General features: G+C 42.7%; 2 protein-coding genes across 2 annotated transcripts in view; one reads left to right on the forward strand and one right to left on the reverse strand.

Annotated features, from left to right (window-relative positions):
• Positions 1-21,276, forward strand: part of hint2 (histidine triad nucleotide binding protein 2) — a 390,237-nt gene that overhangs the window by 279,059 nt on the left and 89,902 nt on the right. Inside the window, 1 exon segment of the mRNA XM_030059357.1 lies at positions 7,851-7,874. Within this exon segment, the coding sequence (XP_029915217.1) occupies positions 7,851-7,874 (24 nt within the window).
• Positions 1,068-19,801, reverse strand: gldc (glycine dehydrogenase (decarboxylating)). Its single transcript, XM_030059338.1, has 25 exons — positions 19,517-19,801; positions 19,223-19,301; positions 16,598-16,733; positions 15,857-16,021; positions 15,328-15,405; positions 14,797-14,944; positions 13,880-14,076; positions 13,428-13,524; positions 12,918-13,023; positions 12,688-12,827; positions 12,115-12,195; positions 11,622-11,719; positions 10,955-11,039; positions 10,815-10,856; positions 10,502-10,644; positions 9,546-9,621; positions 7,684-7,809; positions 6,791-6,940; positions 5,542-5,654; positions 4,881-5,022; positions 4,101-4,212; positions 3,839-3,934; positions 3,273-3,445; positions 3,022-3,102; positions 1,068-1,736 (listed from the first exon to the last, which is right to left on the reverse strand). The coding sequence occupies exons 1-25, from the start codon at positions 19,799-19,801 to the stop codon at positions 1,596-1,598; spliced, it is 3,090 nt and encodes a 1,029-aa protein (XP_029915198.1). The 3' UTR covers positions 1,068-1,595.

Consider the following 21,276-nt stretch of genomic DNA (forward strand, 5'->3'; position numbering starts at 1 on the left):
TTAACGTCACCCTGTTGGCCTGAACTCACATTTCTGGAAGTGGATACGTGTTGAAACCAGCACACTTTGTGATTACCATGTGTCACCAGCAGGAGGCGCAGCGTCCTAAGTTTTCCACAGGTCTTGTCAGCTGGCTGTCTCAATATAAACACTGACAAAATTGTGATTTTATCATTTCCTGCAAGTCCAACTGATCCAACTTTTTGGTACATGCAAAGGAGATTCAAATTTGTGTCAGTATATTTTATTTTATATTTATTTATTTATTTTAAAGGGAACCCGGCCTACCAACAGCTCCTCAGGAAATTCCAGAAGGCTTTCCTTTGGGATATGGTCTAATAATGATGCAATATGAGTTATCTCATGCAACTCCCCTTTGCACCTTTGCTCTACATTAAAAATGCACAATCAAAGCCATATCACCAGGAAATTAGTTTTGAGAGGAAACGTCAGAGTAGAATTAGTGGAATGGTATCGTATGCTGTATGTTAGTGTTTGCTCACATTAGAGCTGAAACAGATCCTGAGGCAGCACAGAGTTTCAGGAGCAGGTCAGCATGCCATCAAACACCAAGGATGACTTAGATTTGTGTGTCTTTTGAATCCGGGGAATGTTTCAGCTGCTGAGAATCAAAGTTTGAGGTTTTTCACACGACCTTATCCCCATCAGCTTAATCCGTCACATCAGTGGGATATGTCAAACATGCAAATTTGCCTGAAGACTCTCATGCTTTCGTAATAGAGCTGACAGATCCTGGAACAGTAACACAGAGCACGCCAATTAAATGGGGATAAAAGACCAGCTGAAAACAAAGGAATTATGGGAAATGATTCCCTGGTTCCCTGCATAAAGCGTCTGACAGTCTCATAATCTAGCTTGTTAGTGTGAAGCATACTGGTGTTGACAGCATTGTGACTGTAATTGTGAGAACATGGGAGGAGGTGTTCCACTAGTCACCACTGGGTGGCAGTGTTGCCTAAAATATGAATGATAGACTCCTTATTGCAGTTTTCCAGTTATGCGTATTGACTACCTCATGACAGTGAACATTGAAACACTCAAAAGGCTTTAAGACAAAAAATGTTTAATGCAGCCATTTTTTTCTTCTAGAACAGACTGAAAACAATTATAAGATTAGAAAACAGTTCATTAAAAATTAAACAATAAGACTAGCCTCGTCTATGTGGCTGACATAATGTCACAACATACATTAAAACATTTTCATACACTGGATGCAAATATTAACAAAAGCCTACGAGACAACTCGACACCTACGTTTTGTCAGTCCATTCTGGTATTTAAGAGAAAAAACAAGGGGCAACTATTTTATACAACATGGAATAGAGGCACCGAGGGCATTTATAAGGAGATGGGAGGTCAAAAAATTAACACTGCTCGGCTCTTTGAGGGATCTTCAGAGTGATTCGGAAGTGTAGTGCTGCGGTTCGTTATCATGGAGAGGCCTCAGTGTCACAGGGTGCGCTCGTTTTGCTACCTGGGAGAGCAAAAGTTGCATCTTTGCACCAATGGAATAGTTCGAGAAGGGGGACACCGCCGTCGACCCCGGTGATGAGGGCGCGGTGAGACGGACGCGCCTACGACGAGGCTCTCTTCTCTTCGTACGGAGACTCGTAGACCTCCATGGGCGGGCAGGTGCACACCAGGTTCTGGTCGCCGTAGATGTCGTCGATCCTGGAGATGCTCGGCCAGAATTTGGTCTCGGGCCTGATGAAGGGCTGCAGGCACAAAGAGAAGGAGAAGTGTGAGGGCAACGTGGGTTATTAATGTGTGATTAATAGGTTTTAAATCACTGAATGTGCAAAATATTAAGGAGTTCTAGTCTCAGAGGCATACAAGATAAACATTTTAAAGCTTTGAGACCACCGTTTCCCCTTTTTTGTGATTGATGCAGATTTAATAAGGGAAATTAATAAGGGACTAGGGCTTTTTACCTGGAACTCATCACCGTACTTCATGAAAAGAGTCCCTAATGTTTTGTACATGTGTGTGTGTGGTATGCATGCATGTAAAAGCAGAGGATATAAAGTGCTTTACAAACTGAATAAGAACAAGATAGTCATTAGGTAATATAAATAGTAGGTAAAAATTTAAAAAATAAATTAAAAAAATTAGGAAATCTATTGAACAAAAAATGGTTATTACATAATAATGTTGGTGCTCAGGAAGTACACAAGGTCAAAAAAAAAAAAAAAAAACATCAAAGCATGTCGAGATATTATTTAAAAGAAGAATCTGAATCTGCTAAACTGTTTTGCGGTCCTGATGGCAAAACCGCCCCCTTAAGGCTCTTTTGAGTCTTAAGGTGGTCTTACTAATCCAATCAAAATGCAAGTAAAATCTCATTGGTGAACATTCACTTCCTGTTTAACGACAGGATCAGAGTCTAGACGGGACAAGAGGGGAGGCTCGGACACATGATCACAGGCTGCAGGCCGACTCACAGCGGACTGAAACAAGTTGTAAAAATAATAATAATAATAATAATAATAATCTTTGGTAGAGCACTGCCTTAGTTTGTTTTTTATAATTATCATATGTTTTCGTCTGACGATAAAATATCTGTGAGGGTTTGACTGGTCAGCTGATCAACAGCAGCGACTCAGAAATGACTTAAGTGAACTGAACCTCTCCACCATTTTTTATTGTTTCTTTTTATATTCTAGTCGTGCACTCATCATATTTCCTTTTCCTTGCTGGATTATATCACTTCTGCAGCTGCAACAACCTAATTTCAATAATCTAAAGATTAACAGATCAGATCACAAGACTTTTCTAGCTTCCCCGTCTCTGTTGAGAGCGGTGACTTGGTTATTTTTGTCAGTGAAAGCCTGTCATGACCGGTTGTTGCAGAGACCTGTGGGAAACTGAGATCGATCAGTGTTGTTGTAATTCCTACTGCTCACCACTAGAGGCTGACAAAGACCATCGATTACTTGGTGGCCCTTTAACCCTGGAGAGAGGCTGTCAGGAGTGTGTGAAGTCAGAGATGAGGACACTCACCAAGGGGAACGCAGCGAACTCCCTGGAGTAGGGTCTGTCCCAGGTGGAGGAGGAGATGCACGCCAGGGAGTGAGGGGCCATCTGCACACACACACACACACACACACACACACACATAAACATAAACATATATAAACACGTGACGACCTCAGCAGAAGGCTAACATGCAGCTCTACATTAGCTTGGTTTATTGCATTTTTTTGTCCCACACAAACACACGTTTCATGAACAAAGCCGGCGCTGTGCTGTACCTTGAGCGGGTTGACGCGGGAGTCCATCCTCCCCTCCTCAATGTCCGCGATCTCCTGTCTGATTCCCAGCAAGGCGTCACAGAATCGGTCCATCTCAGCCTTGTCCTCTGACTCGGTGGGCTCGATCATCAGAGTGCCGGACACGGGCCACGACATGGTGGGGGCGTGGAAACCTGGACGCCAAGCACAACGCACAAAAATCAGAATCAGCGCTCGTGCATTGAACATAAAGTGTCTGTAGCAACGCTGGAATTAGAGTTACCCATTCATTAGGTAACTAAAAGGGTTATGCATGTTATTTATATTGTGAGGATTACCAAATGGCCTATGGAGGGTTTGGAGCCAGAAGGACGTAACAGGGCGAAAGTAACAGCTCTTGAAATTATCCATTAAATAGTGGAAGTATCTCTTTAATTGAGCAGTCACTGTCATTATTAAGGGAGATTTCCAAGAGCTGATACTTTCTACCACTTTCACTTTCTTTTCATGCTCAAAAACGTCTGGCTCCAAGCCCTGGATAAATGGTGTGCATGATCATGAAGGAGAGATGTGGACATTCGGCTCACCGTAGTCCTGCAGCCTCTTGGCCACATCAACCGCTTCAATGTTAGCCGTCTTCTTGAATGGCCTCACGTCCAGAATGAACTCGTGAGCCACAAAACCTGTCCAGACCAACACAAGAAAATCAGGCAGAACATGTTAGATCTGACATGAGCTGACTGCAACAGAGAGAGACTGATTCGACCACTCAAAATAACCCTGGCTCCAGACTTCCTCATTAATAGCCCTTGAAATCTTTGATGGAAAAAAAAAATCTTAGTTCCTCACCTTTCCTGCCCCTGAAGAGGACCTTGTAGTGGCCCTCCAGCCTCTTGGCCATGTAGTTGGCGTTGAGGATGGCCACTTCCGTAGCATGAACCAGTCCTTTGGAACCCATCATCTACACAAACGTGAGCAGGAGCGATGTCAGCCGGTGAAATATAGTATTTAGGTTTTGCACTATTCAAATCAGTATCATTCAAAAATGACATTACACAACATTTGACAAAAACTCACTCTGAGAAGTGTTGCGAGCACCAGAGTAAAACATACTGATGCTATTATAATTTAAAGTAATCTCAAGGCCCTCGACAGAGATGTTTTTTTTTTTTTTTTAAGCAGTCAGTCAGTCAGGCAGCTACAGCATTTCCAAAATGTTAATGTAGCATTTTCACACGAAATGCCTCACTCATCTCATTTGGACAAGGACACTGAGGAAGATTATCACATTCCAGAGCGTGTGAGTCAAAACCTGGACTTGAACACTTGAACACAGTGTTGTCTTGAAAAAAAGCTGCTGTGGCGATAAAAACCTTCAACAGTGGGTGGGTGGAGGCTCGACACTATGGCATTGTCTGCATGTGATTCGTGCAGTGATGTTTGGGACTTTTGTTCTTGTTCATTTTGTTCTTGTGGGCCAAGTGTCCGTCCAACGCATCTTTGGTTGCGGAATTTGTTTTGGAGTTGTACTTCTGCTGTTAATTACACGAAAACTTGCCACTTTTAAGACACATTTTCAGCCTGACCCTGACTGGCTACCACAGTGCTGTCATGACCGCTGCTGCTGACCTTGATGTAAGCCCAGGAGATGGGCAGGATGGCGCTGGAGCCCCAGGGAGCAGCGCTGATGGTGCCCAGGGAGCTGCTGGTGTTCACCGACTGCATGGGAACCACCGGGTGGCTCGGCAGGAACGGGGCAAGGTGGGCCTTCCTGATGACGGGAGAATGAATTTTATAAGACCATTATAAGCTGAAATACTAGAACAAGCGATGCTAATGACTGGATGTGACCGACAGACATTTTTTACAATTATTTCTTGAATCAAATTTGATTCCTGAATCAATATAATTAAAAAAAAATTGCAATGAATTGTAATATTGAATGACAACATTTAAGCACTTAAATACTTGATGAGCATTGTTTTTGGAAATGTGACTCATGATATACATTCTCCAGAAGAGTATGATTCACCTTTCCCCATGGTCTAGTTTTAAAAAAGCAAACAAAAATTGTATCGCAATAAAGATCAAATGGGCTCCCAGGTATCGTGTTAGTATTGAAGCATCTCATCATAGCCCTAATAATTACACTTAGTAACATCTTAACTGTAATAAAACATGGCGTCAGTGTGTGGAGCTTTACTCGTGTGCAACACAAACTGATTTATGATTTATTTTAGATTTTTCCAAGTCTTGCATGCAGCTGTCCACAGTCTCCATGCTGACTTACACTCCGATGGGGCCCATGCCCGGGCCTCCTCCACCATGAGGGATGCAGAAGGTCTTGTGGAGGTTGAGATGAGACACATCAGAGCCGTAATCACCGGGACGACACAGACCCACCTGGAGGACACGGCAAGACAAAAAGAAGCTGAGTGATGGCCAGAGAGGAACACAGCCTCAGTGATGTCTGGTCACTGATTAGTAGACAAATCAACAATCAAAACTTGGCTTTAGCAGTTTTCTACCATGAAGAACGGGAGGAAAAACACATAACAGCTATTTTATCCATACGACTAAACTTTCCTACTCTACAGAATAGCATAGGTATAGATTTAAGTTTAGTTAATAGGGATAATGTATGTATTTTTAATCACTTCTTGTCACAATAATGAGAAATTTGTCATTTGAGTTAGTCAGATATTGTTTATGATAAGCCCTCTAAAATGAAGGGTCGCTGTAAAAAAAGAAGAAAAGAAAACAATGGCATGTTCAGACTCCTGTAACTTATTAACTGAGTTTTACAGGTAACATAACATCCTGTAGGTTTTATGAGTGTGTGCATATGGCTTCGTAGAATTATGATGAAAACAGGAAAATATAGTGTGGTTATGTAATAAGTGAGTAGTAATGAGTCTAGCCGTGCGTTTTTCTCTCAACTGCCTCATGCAAGGTAAACTGATGACATCACAAGCCGTGCCTCGGCTTTCGTTTGGCAGGAAAGTCCACAAAACTCATAAAAAAAACGTTTTTTTGCGAGGATGTCTGCTTCTGTAGAAAAATAAGTCAAGTCAGCATCCATGGATTCCCCTTTTAATTTGACCTACCTCGTTAATTATTAACTATTTAAGACTCATGTTACAGATTACTATCAGTACATGAGGAGGAGGCTTTAGACATGAGTTTGCATCTTGAAGTCAGAGAAGGGGGCAGGGTCCGCAGTCTGGCAGCGCATTGGTGGAAGCAGCGCTGACGTGAAGACTTTCATCTACATATTCCAGACATCAAAGGTCAATCTCTTTTGGCTTACGCTGCGGAATAATCCTCATCTATAAACCCTTATCCTATTAGCCTTCAAGTTTGACAGGTAATTTCAAAGAAATCCCTGCTTTGGAGGTTTCAGGACACTATTCTTCACTTGCCTTGAACTGCAATGCGATTCAGGTTGAGTTTTGCAAATCAAAGCGCAGAAAACTCACTTCCCCTCCAGGCCTGCAGTCCTGTCGCACTGCATGTTGCATCACCGTTTAATGTCTCACCTGGGCGTTCATGTTGGCACCGTCCAGGTAGACCTGGCCGCCGTTCTGGTGGATCAGATCACACACGTCACTGATATTCTCCTCAAACACGCCAAAGGTGGAGGGGTAGGTGATCATCATGGCAGCCAAGCTCGCCTTGTGTTTATCCACCTACAAGAGAGGACAGGGGTTTAGACACAGCATAAGACGGATTTATTAAAATGATCTCATGCAATGCAGAAAATATAACAGTCTGACCTGCACACTTTCACACATTTCAGCTCACTTGCAAATAGCTGCTCAATTAAAATAATTTTCACCGGCTAAAATAACGACAATACTGTACTTTTCCATAGAGAATGTCACTATACCCATTTTTTAAAAATGCTATATTATACATAGCATCAGTTCCTGTGCAACATATTCAGAAAAGAGGCAAGAATTGGTTTATGTTTTTCAATTTAAAATTTGCTCACTGGTTCATTTCATCGATTTGCACAACTTTAGACAGCACCACTGTGCATAGAGGCGGTTTGACAGGCAGCCAATCAATAGCCTGTTAGATATATAGCCATCATTTTTCTTTGATTTGACTTGTTCCCTGTCAGGGTGCACAGTGGTCAGACTTTCAACTTTTATCCTCTAGAAAAATGACAGGCCAGTGTGGTAGATGATACTTAACCATTAATCTGACAAAGACAAAGTTTTACTGGCATTTGCTGCTCGGCAGGTGTTTCAGACTCCTGTTACACAAATATGTCAACATGAAAACGTGTTTCTCAGTTCTGAAAAGATGGCGACCGAGGCTCAAGGCCTTTGCAGGCACAGTGATCGGCACTGAGCCTGCATGCTTTTACGTCTCTCTACTTTTTGTATTTTGTATTTTTTGCTGCCCAACTCAGTCCAGCTCTCACCAGGGTCTTGAGGTGTGCCATGTCGATGTTGCCATCCTTGTCGACCTCCACCACCTGCACCTTCATGCCAGCCATCTGAGCGCTGGCTGGGTTGGTGCCGTGGGCCGACTTGGGGATCAGACAGACCTGAAGCAGAGAGAAACGTCAGCACGGCGGAACAGAAGAAGAGGGAAAATGAATCTGGACAAGCAGCAAGCAAAACCTGAATTACTAGAAGTTGTGGCACACTTGTAGCCTTAATTCATATTTGGACAAAGAAAAATGTCTTAACGTAATGATGAAAACATTTCAACTGAAGCTACAACTGTGGAATAATCTGATTAAACTGATTAAATACAATTTTAACTATTTTTTTTTGTCCATGAGTTTTAAAATTTAACAGCCATGGTTTATACAAAAGGAAAAGCTGACGGGGGACTTTTGGGGGAAAAAAATGGTGATGGCTTGGCCTCGCTAGTGTTCACACCAGATAAAGTGCTTGTATAGTCTAAATCACATCCACATTGAAAATAACAGTCAGTGCTTTTCAGCCCATGACTAGGCTTAGTGTGCGGGAAACCAGAGTTTAATTAACCTTTTGTGTAAAGTCCAGGCCATCAATTGGCATCAATATATAACCTGAATGTAGACATCAATTGATTTTATTCCTTATTAGGGTGACCCTTCTGGCATTTTGCAACTTAGTCACACAACAACTCGGACAGTAAGACCTGTGGATTGGGTAACATTGACAAATGACTGACTGGGAACACAGTGCTCGGTTGTCACACCGATGACTTGCAGTTCCCAAAGTCTTAAAACCACCAAATATGGAATCTTGAAAGCCGGTAACCTGCGCCACTGGGACCTCAGAGTTTTCAGCCCCTTATTTGCACAAATGACTGTCAGTTTGGACCTTGACTGTTTCCAAGGGATCAGGCCACTATCTAAGATGTGTTTATGAGAGAGCCATTAAAAAACAAAGGCCAAATTACAAAAGCAGCATAAAAATACTTGAACCAGCAGGTCTTATCTCAGGAAAACCGTCCTATCTCGCCTTGCCGTGAAGCTACTGCCTATCAGCACGCTAAGTCGGCGAGGGAAATCTTTAAGCAGCACCATTGCACCGTTATTAATCTGAAGTCAACGTAACCTGATCGAGCCTGAGAACAATAAAAGCCCTGACCAGGAACACCGGCTGATAGGGCTTATGTGCAAATACTGTTTATTAACCTTTGCTGGCAGATATTCAGTTTGCACTGTCAGGCAAGGAAGTCTGTTCTCGAGTCTCAAGGGGTCAGGTCATGCATTCCAGTTTTAACTGAGTTTGTCAGTTTATTACTATTTTCATATTTTTTATGTTTCTGGACAGAACATGGGCTTGTAGGGGATTTTAATGTATTAAACACTGTCAGGGATCTTATTGCTTTGACTCCATCAGCCTGTGAGTCACACTTTGAGTAGCTTGTAACATCAGTGATCCCAGAATTTAAGCTATTTAAGCTTTTCTTGCTGCACTTATTGTAAATTGCTGAGGATGAGTGAATGTGGCATTAGGGCTCTGATCCTTGCATTTTGCTGCACTGTTTACAATGCAGGTAATCTAGGGATTGAAACTTAGTGAAGTTGCTTTGGGTAAGGGAGTCGGCCAAAAGCCTAAAATGTGCAATGAGACGGTCGAGTCAAGTTTATTTCATCCATAAAAATGGAAATTACAGTGCTTGTACCCACCGTCATGCCCACAAAACACCTCAATTAAGAGTAAAATAATGCATGCATGCCTATAGTTACAGGCAAAGATAATACCCATTAACGCCATGTAACACCATCAAATTCAGTTTGGCTGCAATTCTTCACCTTTGTCTCGGTGGTAACACACTTACTGTTCTCTGATTCTCTCCCTTTGAGTTCAGGTAGGCTTTTATGGCAGCCAGGCCGGCGTATTCCCCCTGCGCACCGCTGCGAAACAAGGCAAGCACACCAGGGTCATGCACAGCACATACATCCACACGCCCTTACCTCAGCACAGTTCAAAGACCAGTCTACTGACATTACCAAAAGGGGAGAGAAAGAGATGGGATGGAAATCTAGCTGTCTGCTATCTGCCCGGGCCAATGTAGCATGGTGTGCTATTCATGAGCCCTTTGTTGCTGATAAGCTAAGTGGTGATAATCAGGGCGAGCAGGTGGATGGGAACGCCTCATCAGACGAAATCCAGAGGGTAGCAAGAAAATTATCAGATTACATTCCTTACATTTGACTACTGTATGCTGACTAAAGTCTAAAACCAGAGATCAAGTTTCAGACCCAAGGAGGAAAGTTAGGTATTTACTGCCTTTTCCAGGTGCTGGATCAGGCTTTGTTTCTGTGCTTCTACCATTAGTCACTTCTCTGTTAACTGCACAAGCTTTTTTTGCACCCTGATGATGGTGTGAAGTAAATAAACCCTTTTTTTTTTTTGCATAAAAGTAAGTGTACTATAAGCTTTTTTAAACTATTTTGCCTTGTTTTGATTTGATATGCACAAAAAAGGATAAGTCAGTCATAATGTGTGATGTTCATTCATACATTCCTGGGTCCATGTGAGCCACACAAAGGACCTGTACACCTACAATAAATGATTAACAGGCTTCATCCATTACTCATGCATTTAATCTTAAAAAAGGCTCAAAATCGCACGTGTAGGACTAGAGCCACCTGATGAATCACTGCAAACAGGGACTTCATGACCTGTGAGATCACTGAGAGGCTGGGTGCAGGTCAAGACACTGGTGCATGTGTGCGTTTGTGTGTGTGTGTGTGTGGGTGGCAGCAGTGTTGTGACAAAGGTGTGTCTTACCTGTTGGGCTGGAAGGAGATCTTGTCGTAGCCTGTCACCTCACACAGGTCCCTCTCCAGCTGCCTGAAGAGCTGCTGGTAGCCCTGCGCCTGGTCCAGAGGTACGAAGGGGTGGATGTTGGCAAACTCCTTCCAGGTGATGGGCTGGAAGGAGAAGAGAGCGCGAGAGCAAGAGAAAGAACAAGAGAAAGAGCGAGAGAAAACAGTTGCTAAGGCATTCAGAGTGTATGAAACTTTATAAAAAAACATCTGATTTGGTTTGACAGCGTCCGATTTGCTGTCCAGCTGTGAGTCAGACCGGCTGATCGACTCACCATGAGCTCTGAGGAACTGTTCAGCTTCATGGTGCAGGAGCCCTGGACAAGAAAAGAAGATGTATTTATCCCTGCATAACTCTGGCATAAGATATGATGCCAAAGTGAATGCTCTTTCTGACTTGAAGTGAGAGACTGACCAGTGGGATCATGCTGTGCACCAGGGAGATGTCCTTGTTCTCCAGGCGCTTCATGTATCGCACAATGTTGGTCTCTGAGTGGTAGCTGGAGAGAGACGGAGGAACCAAAACGACAGAGGTTTAACTGAGAGATGCAATATGACTCGGAAGCCAGTAGGACTATTTAATACGTCACGGATAAAAGCAGCATCAACAGCGCTGAATGTCAGACAAACAATATGGAAAATAAGATTAATTCACTAGGTTACCATGTATTGATTATGTAACTAATAGAAGGAGAAATACACTGCGGACTAACAAGCTCTGATACCAGAATGTATTTCTGTCACAATGCAGCACCGCTTTGTCCCAGCGCTACAAACACATCAAGCTGTCATTTTTTTTTTCAGTATTTTCAAAGGAAAGTTCAAAGTCGGCACTGCAGTGAGGTTCCTCAGGTAGGGTTAATAACATTGTTTTGCCACACATAAAAAAGTATCAACACCAGTGGCATGTTCAGTAAAGGCAGCTGGGGTGAAAACCAACAATCTGTATTTTATTTAACCTTTATTTACTCAGGTCATCTCACTGAGAGGTGACGTCTCATTCTCAAGACAGAGATTGAACATCAAACGCCACACGTCGTCACGACACACGTCACACTGCTAATTAACTGAGATGCACCAACCTGTTGAAGACCTGGTGGGCCAGGTACTTGCTTGTCCTCTTAAAAGGACTTCCCATAATCCCTTTCACCCGCTCACCCATCTTCTCAGCGATCAGCTCCTGCCAAGGCAAACAAGAGGCTGTAAACAGGAGGCTGTGTACTTTAAAAGGTTTTGTCTGTTTGCACAGTGATAAAAAATATATATATATATATAACAGCAGCAAAGGAATTACAAAACCATTATAAAAATGTAATAAGAAAAAATGAAAATATGCAAATTACTGGTATGTGTGAGTGAGTTACAAAGCAGCCCTGAGCCATGTATTAAAATATCTCAGCTGAAACAAAAGAGCATTTTTGTTTGTTTACTTTTCTTTTATTTAACAAGATGACAAGAAAATATTAAAACAAGTGAAATCCTCAGTTGGGTGAGAGTGTGTGTATGTGATGTGTGACAGATGAAATGAGTGTGACGGCACAAAAACACATGCAGCAGCAGCAGCAGCTCACGTACAGCTGAAGATTCACAGCCAAACACCCAGAGCAGGTCATCCAAGTCCCTCTCAGTCACAGTCTCATCCAGAGAGACACCCAACTGTGGACGGAGAGACGAGGTGGGTTAAAGCAGCCTCACCCAACAGTAAACCTTGTTATGGTAGTTAAAGGAAGCTCAAATTTACTAAAAAACACAACATGAGGGTGTAAACGGTCTCATGGATCTTTCTGCTGTGACCATTTGAACTGCATGACTGAGGGTGGACAAGCCCCAAAACCTTTGATAGAAATTAGGCCAATCATTAAAAAAACAACACCCTCTGCCCTGTGATCAGAGCACTGTCATTATTATTCATTAATATGGCAGCACAGAGAACCATTTTCTTGTTTAGATTAATGGTAACAGCTCTCTGGTGAGGTATTTTTAAGGAAAGAGAAGAAACTGAGCTTGAAAAAAAAGGGGGGGGGGAGTAATTTCTTCCCTGCCATTTTAAGTAAAGGCAGTTGCAGCCTCTGTGAGTCTAAGAAATCGCAGTTTATGAATCGTTCAACAGTCCTCTGAGGATGTAAAAAGAGCGGCACTAGCTCTCACCACTCCCTCGGTGTAGACTCGCAGGTTGATCTGCCTCTGCACGGCCCGCTCCAGGATGTCTTTGGCTGCCACGCTGCAGTGGATCTTCAGAGTGTCGAAGAACATCTCGCTGTGCAGCCTGTGGCCGGCTCTCTTCAGACCTGAGACACACCGAAGGGGACACAACAGTCTAGTTTATCTGCTGATCGACCCACATGGTGATGTAGAGGCAAAAAAACAAGCTGACTTACCTTCAGCCAGGATCAGAGCAGCGTTGTGAGTCCTCTCTGCGATGTGTTTGAGTCCCTGTGGACCGTGGTACAGTGCATACATGGCTGCCATGTTGGCCAGCAGGGCCTGGAAGAGGCAGTTTGACCAAAAGTGGAAAAAAAAAAGAAACCAACTTAATTCACTGCATAAAAACACAGCACAAGCACATTGATGCAATTTGTGAGTAAAGTTTAAAGACTGCTTTCATTATGACTACTGTTGTTTTGTAAGATTATTTTTGAGCATTTCTTCTTTTTTGACAGTCACAGGAAAGACAAGGGACAACATTCAGCAAAGCGCCTGGGCCGGATTCGAACCCAGGCCACTGCGCACCTTAATGCTTTCTAACTATTATTGCCCCTTACATTGTTGCTATTGTTTGTTTTGTTTTTTTTTATCTCACCTGTAAGGTTTGGTTTCTCCTTTCTTTTCTTTATTAGCATTTTTAAATTTGTGCATAGAAATAAACTTGAATATGAACTTGATCATACCTGGGCGGTGCAGATGTTGCTGGTGGCTTTGTCTCTGCGGATGTGCTGCTCCCTGGTCTGCAGAGCAAGCCGGTACACTTCCTTACCAGCTGCATCCCTGCAACATGAACAGATGGCGCATTGTTGGGGTATGTAAAATGTCTGGGAAGAATGTCCAATGGCCGAACTGAGTTCATTAAAGTGGAATTATTGGAAAGATCACACACGGCACACATGAGATTAGACTGTTTTCTAAGGACTTCCAGGGTTTTATCTAGAGGAAATCCCAAATACAATGAGTCCACACACAGGTCCAAGTACTGTCAGGGTTCAAAAGTTGTTTATGAAGAAGCTCCTAATTAAATAAGTGTGGAGTGCATAGTAAACTAACTACACTTAAAAAAAAAAAAAAAAAAAAAAAAAAAAAAAAAAAGTACCATTTTAGGGGATTCTGACCCACGACTGTCCCTCACCTGGTGACTCCAACCATTCTGCCGGGCATCATCCGGACCAGGTTCTCTTTCACGGAGAAGAAGGCAGCGTGGGGGCCGCCGTAGCAAAGAGGCACCCCAAACCTCTGAGAACTGCCCAGCGCAATGTCAACCCCGAACTCACCGGGGGGCCGCAGCACACAGAGAGCCAGCAGATCCGTGGCACAGCAAGCCAAGGCCTGCACAAGAAAGCAAGGATGAGGCAAATCACTGCTTCGTCAACAAAAGAAATGCAACTCTTGGGACGCAGGAGAGTCAGATATATTCTGCAACACCTTTGTGAAACTAGTACTGTCTGAGGCTGATGGCCAGATGTCTCCATGTCGCCTCAGACTGTCTGCTGAAAGCTGTTCATGAACTAAAAGCACTAAAATGCATTATTTTTTTGTGAAAGGATATAACTCTCCATTCAAACAAATTAGCTATTTCTCCATCAGCCTGTCATTTTAACACCACTGAGTCACACCCATCACAAATCAAGGATATGTCTGACAAGTAGGGCTGGGTGATATCTGTATTTTATTGATACTGTGATATGAGACCAGATATTGTCTGGGAATGTGGATATCATTACATCGTAATGTGGCATAAATGTTTCCTAGTTTTCACAGCTGCATTACGATAAGGGGATACTATTTTCTGAACTAAGACTGGTTCTTGTTATATTATTTGCCTCCCCCTGCTTGGTCACATCATATCCAAATTACTAGTGATTGTTTGTCAAAAAATCTGTTGCATGTAAATGTCTTACAAAAGCTCCAACCAATTTTGTCTATATCACCCAACCCTACTGAAAAATGTTAAGAGAAGCATTCGATGTGCTGCACAACTTAGCTGAAAAGAAATTCTCGCCCTCTCTTCCCGACATCACAACCTTTCTGTGTGAAGAGCTCTCTCACCCCTGCTTTGTGGGCGCGGTCCACCAGAGCAGTGAAGTCCTCCACCCTGCCGTCGGTGTCTGGGTACTGGAAGAGCACACCGCTCACGTCCTTCCCGCTGAAGTCCATCTCATGCGGCAGCTTCAGCACCGTCTTCACCCCGATGTAGCTGTGACATGACGGGCAGAGAGGGGCAACGTTTGACTGCTACAGTTTGTAAAATGATATTTTTAAAAAAGTCAGCACTCAGCTTGGTGATTTAACTACTGGTGCTGGTCCAAAGAGAAAACATCCCTTTGTTGCATTTTTTTGAATTTTGTAAGAAAAGACAACAGTGGCTTACTAATGGGAGATCAATATTTATATACTGGGCATGGAAATACAATGATGTACGATAAAGTGTCAGTATATGTATATTGTAAAATTTCTGTTTCTCCTTTCACTAAAACTGGTGGTCCATGCAAGGGGCTTTCATATCATGACTTGGTTGGGGTGCTTAGTTTAGGAAAATAGATTTGAGTGTGTGTTATCACTGGAAGTAAAAGTACATACTTGGCTCTGGTCTGAACCACAGCAATGGTCTGCGGGTGACAACGTGGGTCAATGTAGAAGGTCCTTCTTTTGTTCTGTCTGCAAAGAGCGGATAGAGACAATAAAAGGTCAACATGACTACTGAGAGCGTAAAACGACAAGCGAACAGATCAGGCATCATCCGGATTAAAAATTAAACAGCTCTATCCTCTCCTTGGCTCTTATTTCTCATCCAAACACTTCTCAATCACATTTTTTTTGCATCAGTTGTCACTAAACTATCGCTCTACTGCCAAATTGCCTGTGATGTTGGCAACCTAGAAACGGAGGTTTACTCTTCAAGTGCAGGGTTAGTGGCTTGTGGTCATTTGAAGTTGTCCTGCATTCCTTATATTTTCTTGCTATGGCTGAGAGATGAGCAATAAATACTACTCCAGGGTTATTACCTCTAACTAAGTACAGTTTTGAACCACACTTCATTGCAGGCAAACTTCTTCTCTATATATTTTCCTGCAACCGAGACAGTGTTCCTGCTCAGTGTCAGGCTGACCTGTGGCAGAGCTGCATGGCCTCAGCAGCAGCCGTGCCCTCGTCAAGCAGGGAGGCATTGGCCACAGCCATGCCGGTGATGTCGCAAATCATGGTCTGGTAGTTGAGCAGAGACTCCAGGCGACCCTGAGAAACCTCGGGCTGATAGGGCGTGTACTGAGTCACCCTGGGGACAAAAGGGACTCAATGAAACCACAGAGCGAGTCCGGACACTTGGGCAGGAGCCCATTTTCAACTTGTTTTCAGCACGAGTAAAGAGCGCATTCATTGTATGACAAGCAATTTCCACAAAAGCTCATGGGAGGATTTTGGGAGCAAACACTGACAAAGCTGGTTAGTTTGGAGGTGTGTGAAAATACATTGTACACAGCAGAATGCACTGTGAAGGGTTCATCATGAGGTCTCACATGAGTGAAGTCACTGAATCAATTCTAAAACTAAAGTGGGAGCTCAAGCCTCAAATCACAAGACTTCCTATTAAAGGCACGTTAGCGTGAGGCATAGCAATTAAGTTCTTAATAAGCAGCAGAGTCCCATAAATAAACATGTTAATCTGTTATACAACATGAGTGCCTCGCTGAAAGCTGCAGAAAACAAGATTAAACATTTGCAAACTTGTGCACAAATATACTGTTAGATTTAGATTGCAGTGGGAGAAAAGGTTGGCTCAGGACACACAACACCCCCTAATTTCCATAAGTTGTCTTTTAGAGTTGAGGGAGGGTCAACTGAGGCTACTCACCAGCCTGAGTTCTCCAGGAGATTACGCTGAATGGGTGGTGGTACTGAGCAGCTGTAGTAGCCCATGCCAATGTAGGACCTCCACATCTTGTTCTTTGCTGCAATCTTCTGGAGAGCCTCCAAAACCTCATTCTCACCTGCGAAACAGTCAAGAGCGTGTTGTGAATTTGTGCACATAAGGACTGACGATGTCTGGCTCAACGCTAAAATGGGCACAGTGCAATGCGGCGAGAATGTATAAGGAACTTTGTAAGGAAATTATGCAACTACACATTTTAAACTCTGCGCTCTCATCCAAGATTTGACAAATCAAATGACCAATAATGTCCGAGGAGTGATACCATAAGATCCGACAAAATGAGCAGCATCTCCTCTCTAATCTGGGAACGTGACTATTTTAAGTTTAATCAGATCAGACAGATCAGCATGGCATGCAGCTGATTAAAAAGAATGTGCACGCCACATATCACAAAAAAAAAAAAAAAAAAAAAAAAAAAAAAGACCTTTGCACCCACCCAAGCCCCTTAAAAGTTTCAGGATGTAAACAAAACATGGCCAAACTTTGGAAAAAAGCTGGGTGAAATGAATTTTCCTTGTACATTTCTCCATTCATTTTCAGTGGACACTTTGCCACATTTCTGTCCCTGTCATACACTCAATCCCCACTTCTCCTCACAGAGAGAATGACTGGACAGTGGACACATATGGGCTCTTTCCCGATGGCTAGTTATTTCGCCTCATTCCCCACTGCTGTAAGGGAGCGCTGCCAATGCACACCCAGCCACTGAGATTCCTCTGGCCTCGCCTGGCTGCCTAGCAACTCCAAGGAATGGACAATACCATGCGTCTGAACCCAGAGCCCAAACTACTCTCATTTTCAAAACAGAAAGACACCTCTAGCCCTTCATGGCGAAAGGGTAACACCATTTGCCCGTTACACAGCATAAAAAGAGCACATTTACAGTTCCTGTAACAGGCAGCTCGGTGCACATTCAGCTGCGCACAAGTGTTTTGGGAAGGCTGAATCAACTGAATTCGATTAAAAAAAAAAAAAAAGCGGAATTTAGTGGATCATCAACAGGTTCAGGGTGAGCTGTGTGTGTGTGTGTGTGTGTGTGTGTGTGTATGTGTGTGTGTGTGTGCGTGCATGTGTGTATGTGTGTGTATTCGTTTCACTGGGGAGGACTGTTTTCCCATGGTCCCAGAGTTCTTCAGAGCAACAAAAAAAGCCTGATTCAGAAGCATCCAGCACATCTATTGTTGGAAGAGCGAATCCCTCGCTGGCTTTGCAAATGAAGCCCTACAAAGCTGAACAAGCAAAAAACCAGCACAGCTTCCAGTTTGTTTCTTCAGCATGGCTTGTCGCATTATGAAACCTGACAGAGGCAGAGGAGGGACCGGCGAGGGGAGTCGCAGGCAAGGTGGCTTATAAAACCCACAGTGTACCTGGGAATATTGACTTCCTTTCCTGAGAAGTCATGTGCCCAAACTTGCCGGATCCAAACTGGTCGCCCTGCTTTCTGCTCCAGCGCCCTGTGGTAATTTAGGGCACCAGTGCCAATAATGACTATGTGATAGATTATTCTTTCGGCTATGCACCTCTGTGCGCTCAGAGAGGGATGACAACACAAAAGCAGCTCCGGTTTGCCAAATATCCCACAAGCCTCTTGTCAGTTTCCAGGAAATCCATTTGTATTTGAAAAGGCTTATTTTTATTGAGTCATACCTCTGTTATCCAGCTGTAAGGGGGAGTGCTGTATGTGTGTACTGAAAGGCTGAATATTCATTTGTATTTAAATATTTTTTAGACATAAATAGCTACGTTATTCCCTGCCAAGTGTTAAATTGCAAGCTCTTAGCGTCTTACTAATATGATCTCCTGATTAGTCCGTCTGTAGCTTTTTTTTTTTTTTTTTTTTTAAATGTTGGAATACGCAACAAATAAATATGTATATATGTCTATATATATATTTTTTTTTTTAATCACTGATTGCAAACGTTTCAAAGGGCTCACAGACCCGGTTAACAGGATGGGGGTCGACATTCATTGCTCATCATACAAAAAAAAAAAAAAAATCCAATCAAATGCAGGCAAAAACACCCAAGTCACCTTATTAGGAACCCCATTCAGCTGTGATGTAATGTGAACGCTGTAACCAGATTAAACTGGACTTGGGACGGGAGCTCAAGGCTAAACTTTACACTCCAGTTGCCATCCTATGAGCATCGGCTTCCCAACAGGAGATTGGTGCCGCTCGCCGAGTTTCGCAAAAACAACTCCAAATATGTTCAAAGGAAGACTTAACAGGGGAGAGCGCTTCATGGCACACAATAGAAGTGCAACCTACATTTCATCCACTCACTTGCCTTGATTTCACGCCCGTTTTATGTACGGGGAGGGAAACGAAATCACCACACACGAGTGAAAAAACCCTGATCTTTTAAATGTATATATCGATTTCACAGATTATCATTTTTTATATATATATATTTCACAGTTTGCGTTGATCGCGCACCCTTTTCGCCGCTTTCTCTCTCGCGTCTGTCTCTCCAAGCCAGCATGCAATAGTCCTGTTCACAGATAATCGACAATAACAAGTGTAAATCGTGTGGAGGAGAAACTTACAGACTGGATCATCCATTTTCATGCTCCGTTGAATGCGGATGGAGGCTGGAACTGTGTTTTCGATCAGCTGGTCGATCGACTGAAAACAATGCAAATTTGTGTTATCAATAAAAGCGCGCAAAACATCATGGTGTGATGTGTTACATTTTCAGCAACGTGCGGCTGTTTCAAGCAATGTGTGCGTTTGTAAATTAGGTTTAAAAATGATCATAATAATTTTATTTAAAAAAAAAAAAAAACGCACGGTTATTTCTTCGCTCAACTATTTTTTTGTATAAGACAATGAAATCTCACCTCCAGTCCAAGAGCATCCAGCATTTCTCTCTTCTCCCTCTCACCTGGACCGATGTGCCGCTCGGCGAAGTCGTCATGTCTGGGCAGGATCCTCTCGATCTGTCTGGAGGCGAAAACCGTAGAAGTCCGGACGCCCCGCACCGTCAGGGATGCTGCTTCGCCCTTTCGGATCCTCGCCTGAAGTTTCCCAACTAAGCGGCTCCTGCCACTCAGATGCCTGCAAGGTGCATGGGGGCTCACCGACTTGGCGAAGATGATTCCCCAAGACTTGGCGCAGCTCTGCATCTTTGAAGCGCTTTGCAACACGGTGTGAGCGGAAAGCGACGGAAAGCCTCTAGTCTCCCCCCTCGGCTCAGCAGAGTTTCCCCCCCGAGACGGACGCGATCCCCGCAGGAGACTCTGCCAACTCCTTCAAACTGCTGAGTTTATACCACTAGCCCGTTGCACAAGAGCGACCCAATCAGAGCAGAGATGCCCGGTGACGTAGTGACGAGCCCCGGTTAAACAGCTGCTAAAGCGCCTCACGTGCCCGTCCGTCCAGCGTCTGAGACGTGGGAAAAATGAAGAGGTCTCACTCCTCCTTGGAAATCTTAATGTTAAGATACAAACAAAGATCTCACTAAAATGTTAAGACACCAACATTCAAAATATAACAGAAAAAAACAACAACAAATAAACGCATAATAAAAAGATAGAAAAAACATTAAAGTGTTATAAAAAAAAAAAGTCAAAGACTAGCGCACACATTAACCATTTTGATTGCTTTCTTGTTTTGTGATGACAACACTATTGATAAATATTGTTACATTTCCCTGATGAACACAGAAAAGTGAGTTTTTTCTTTGTATGCAAATTTACAATCATGAATATGGCTTTTATAAAGAAGCAAGATTAATCTAATGAGAGAAAAAGCATCATCGTCTTTGTTACTATAAACGTTGCGACCAAATGTGACGCTTCTATGGAGAAGAGTGAAATCTGAGAGAATGTTGGTAACCATAAAATTATTAATATCTTTCTACAGTCCATATGTAGACGTTTCAGAGGATTCAGTTCAGCCTGCTTCTGCTTTTTTTGTATGGATGCCCTCTGAGGTCACATGGTAGGAAAAAAAACTACATCCATTTACTAATCTATACCCTCAGATTCTTAAAATGTACCTTCAAATTAGTAATCCATACCCTTTGTTAACAGTTCTATCTGATTTGAAATATACCCTCAAATCTACAAATTCATACCTACATAGTCATTTTTTTGCCATGCATCTGTATTGACCATAATCCAAAGGTACAGATTAGTAAAAACATTACAGTTTTTAATATTTCATTGCAAAATGCACGCAAATATGCAAAATTAACCAAAGAAGAGGAAATAAATAGATAAATGGATAAATAAAATCATCAAATGTGTAAACTAAGGCTATACTGCTCATTTCCAGCAGTCTTTTCCCCATTTGGACTTTCACTTTTAATAATAAACACAGTCTGAGGGTAATCTTACAGTTTAAATGTGCAAAGGTATGAATCTGTAAATCTGAGAATATGTTTTTTCATAGGTTTTTAGGTTTTCCATTTCGAGGGTAGACTATGGATCTGTAATTTTAAAGATTATGGTTTATGAATCTAGGAGCACAGATTTGTACATGGATTTATTAGGAGAGGTTATAATAGTTCAGGCAACTTTCTTTGTTTTCACTCTGCTGCTTCTGTAAACATCATCATGACCTAAAATGTATATACCTTTCATCACAATATATGAGA

Source organism: Myripristis murdjan, chromosome 9 (assembly GCF_902150065.1).
Source record: "Myripristis murdjan chromosome 9, fMyrMur1.1, whole genome shotgun sequence".
In the NCBI taxonomy this organism is placed as follows: Eukaryota; Metazoa; Chordata; class Actinopteri; order Holocentriformes; family Holocentridae; genus Myripristis; species Myripristis murdjan.

Excerpts from the sequence above, each read along its gene's own strand:
- gldc (XM_030059338.1), bottom strand. The coding sequence starts at position 19,801 with ATGCAGAGCTGCGCCAAGTCTTGGGGAATCATCTTCGCCAAGTCGGTG. Across the intron at positions 9,622-10,501 it reads ATCTCCTTCCAGCCCAACAG|CGGTGCGCAGGGGGAATACG; the intron begins GTAAGACACACC and ends CTTGTTTCGCAG. Across the intron at positions 5,023-5,541 it reads GGCATGGGCCCCATCGGAGT|GAAGGCCCACCTTGCCCCGT; the intron begins GTAAGTCAGCAT and ends TCCCGTCATCAG.